The sequence below is a fragment of the Montipora capricornis genome, chromosome 8 (assembly GCF_036669925.1).
Source record: "Montipora capricornis isolate CH-2021 chromosome 8, ASM3666992v2, whole genome shotgun sequence".
Taxonomy (NCBI): Eukaryota; Metazoa; Cnidaria; class Anthozoa; order Scleractinia; family Acroporidae; genus Montipora; species Montipora capricornis.
In genome coordinates this window covers 28568374-28570873 of record NC_090890.1, presented here as the reverse complement: position 1 = coordinate 28570873, position 2500 = coordinate 28568374, and the positions used below count along the sequence as shown (strand labels likewise).

The 2500-nt window shown below is 38.9% G+C and overlaps 1 protein-coding gene across 1 annotated transcript in view; it reads left to right on the top strand.

The window, feature by feature from the left end:
- Nucleotides 1–2500, top strand: part of LOC138059510 (tetratricopeptide repeat protein 17-like) — a 26197-nt gene that overhangs the window by 21559 nt on the left and 2138 nt on the right. The window contains exon 14 of the mRNA XM_068905157.1: nt 1289–1345. Coding sequence (XP_068761258.1) covers nt 1289–1345 — 57 coding nt within the window. The remainder of the gene's footprint in view (nt 1–1288; nt 1346–2500) is intronic.

The following is a 2500-nucleotide window of genomic DNA, read 5'->3' as shown; positions in this document are numbered from 1 at the left end:
AATGTACTAGTTAGACATCCTCCCAAATTTCAACATCACTCGCGTCTGGGAATGCAAGGACAGTGCCTACTAATTCAAAGGTATAGCGTTCTTTTCCAAATTGAAGCTTAATTATCTCTGAAAAATGTGTGGTTACCCCCAATTTTCTTTTTGGATACCAAAAGCACTTGCTAAGTTCTGCTTTCTCTGCATAGTTTTTAGCCTGCGAACGCCGGAAATACGTCTTCGTTTCTCCGTTTTTCCGGAAATACGTCTTCGTTTCTCCGACCGCCGGAATTACGTCTGCGTTCGCAGGCTACGTAGTTTTGAGCCGCGCAAAAATATCCCTGGTATAGATACAATACCAATGTTTTAAATGATCTAGTGATGTTAAAAGAATCATCTTACTGCCTGAGGAAATCCATGAATATCAAATTTCCAAGTCCTAAATCAGAAATTGGCAGGCTGACATTTAGGCATAGAGCTGCCATTGCATGGAATTCACTTCCTGATTCGATCAAAAAGTCTTCTAGCCTAGAATATTTTAAAAAAAGACTTAGATCTAGTAAGGACTTAATTAATTCTATAAGTTATAATAAGGAATCTTCCATGATAAGAAACAGGAACGAGGAATTTTTTTATTGATCTTATCTTAATTAAACTGTGTCTGAATTTTTTAAAATTTTGATGATTATTTTATCTAGTTCTTAACCATATTCTTAAATTGTAGTTCATAGTGCTATATATTTATATTTGTATTATTATTATATTTATTATTTATTTCGGTTGTTTTTCTATTTATTCACATGTACATACTTTTGTCTTAAATAGTAGATAGGCAGGTCCACATCAGGACTTCAGTCTTGCGCATTCTGTAACCTGCGTTATCAAATAAACTATGTATGTATGTATGTATGTATGTATGTATGTAAGCACCACCCATCGGAAACCCGAATGTCTCGAGATGCGCATAACGTATGCGAAATAACAATAGTAGGCACGGTCCTTAACGTCATTAAGCCAGTGTTCCTCAAACTCCACTGCTCAAGTAAAAATAAACAACTACAGTTATCCTCACCAAAAAAATAAGGCTAGCCATTACACTTACCTTATAATATTGTTGGAAAGTCTTGCAAGCAAGGGCAAATGCTTAGGCAAATGCTTAGACTTCATGGGACGTTTCTTGTTGGATATCAAAATTGGGCGTGGATGCATCTACTTGCGAGCATTTCTCAAGATAAGTGTGCGCAACCTGGAGTATGTTTTTGCATTTTGTCATCTTTCGCTTGGTTGTTTTATTTTTCCTCAGATTTCTCCAAGTCTCGCTTTAGGACACTTTATTCTCGGCAATGTTTTTGGAGCTCAGGTGAGCTAACCATTAGAAAGATTTAGCATCGTGTTTCGTGAAACGGCAGAACGCAGGTTTCTTCTCGCCATAAAAGCACGATTATGCTCTTACTTTAACATTCTTCTCCCTTTTGAGAGAATGCTTAATATCTGTAGCTAACAGGCAGAAAATGATCTTAATTCAAAGACCATTTAACTTTCAACCTCACGTTTGCCGTTTGTGGTAAACGCGATGTTAAATGTTTCCGTCATTGCAAGGTTCGATAAGTGGCGGGCGGGGGTTTTCGTTTCAGGCCGGACGTTTCGTCCGGTTCTTTACCATTTCACGTCCGGTACGTTGACGCGTGGACTGAAGAAACACGAAACAAACACGCAGTAAATCCCCCGAACTAACAGGAAGCAGGTCACATTGCCTTATTTTGCTTACTAAACGGAATAATAGATCTGATGGCATTCCATTCATGCGATAAGTGTAGTTTTTCTCCAATCTCAAAAATGTAAACAGTATTTCTGAGAGTTCCAGACCTCAGCGATTGGTCGCTCACAGTGCACTTGTAATCAGCCTCACAATGAAATTACCATGTCCAGTTGAAAACCGTGTAAGCCGCTCTTCATGCTTATTTGGTATTCGGACGTCGGGCTCGCTTGACACGGCGCGTGCAACGGCGATTTATCTGTGTCAGGACGTTTTCAACGATCGAAATATTTAGAATGATTTTTCTTTGAAAACCAGACCTTGCCAGCCCATCATGCCCCGCTTGATTAGTTATTACCCTTGGAAAGAAGAAGGGTGACTCGCGTGATTTGAAACGAGTAGAAAATTACGTCTTAAAAATCTGGTTTGGGCTGTCGAAATACCTTGACCTTATACACTCCTGGTTATGACCGATTTTTGTTTTGTGTCTATTTATTGTCTTTGCCGATCACACTTGGCCTCTTTCCTTTTGTATTGAAAAACATCTTCCAGTTAGATCTGTGCGGCATGTTTGTTATTTTGCGCGAGAGCCTGAGTTCTGTGATTCATTTGGAAAGTCGATTGTTCAGTCTTTCCATTGACGTTGTCAGACGAAGCTTTTGAGCTCCTCCACATTATTGAAGAGCATTATGACCAACCCATTTGTGAGGAGAAAACTGATTCTGTATGAAGGATTTTTCAAAGAAACAGTACCATTTT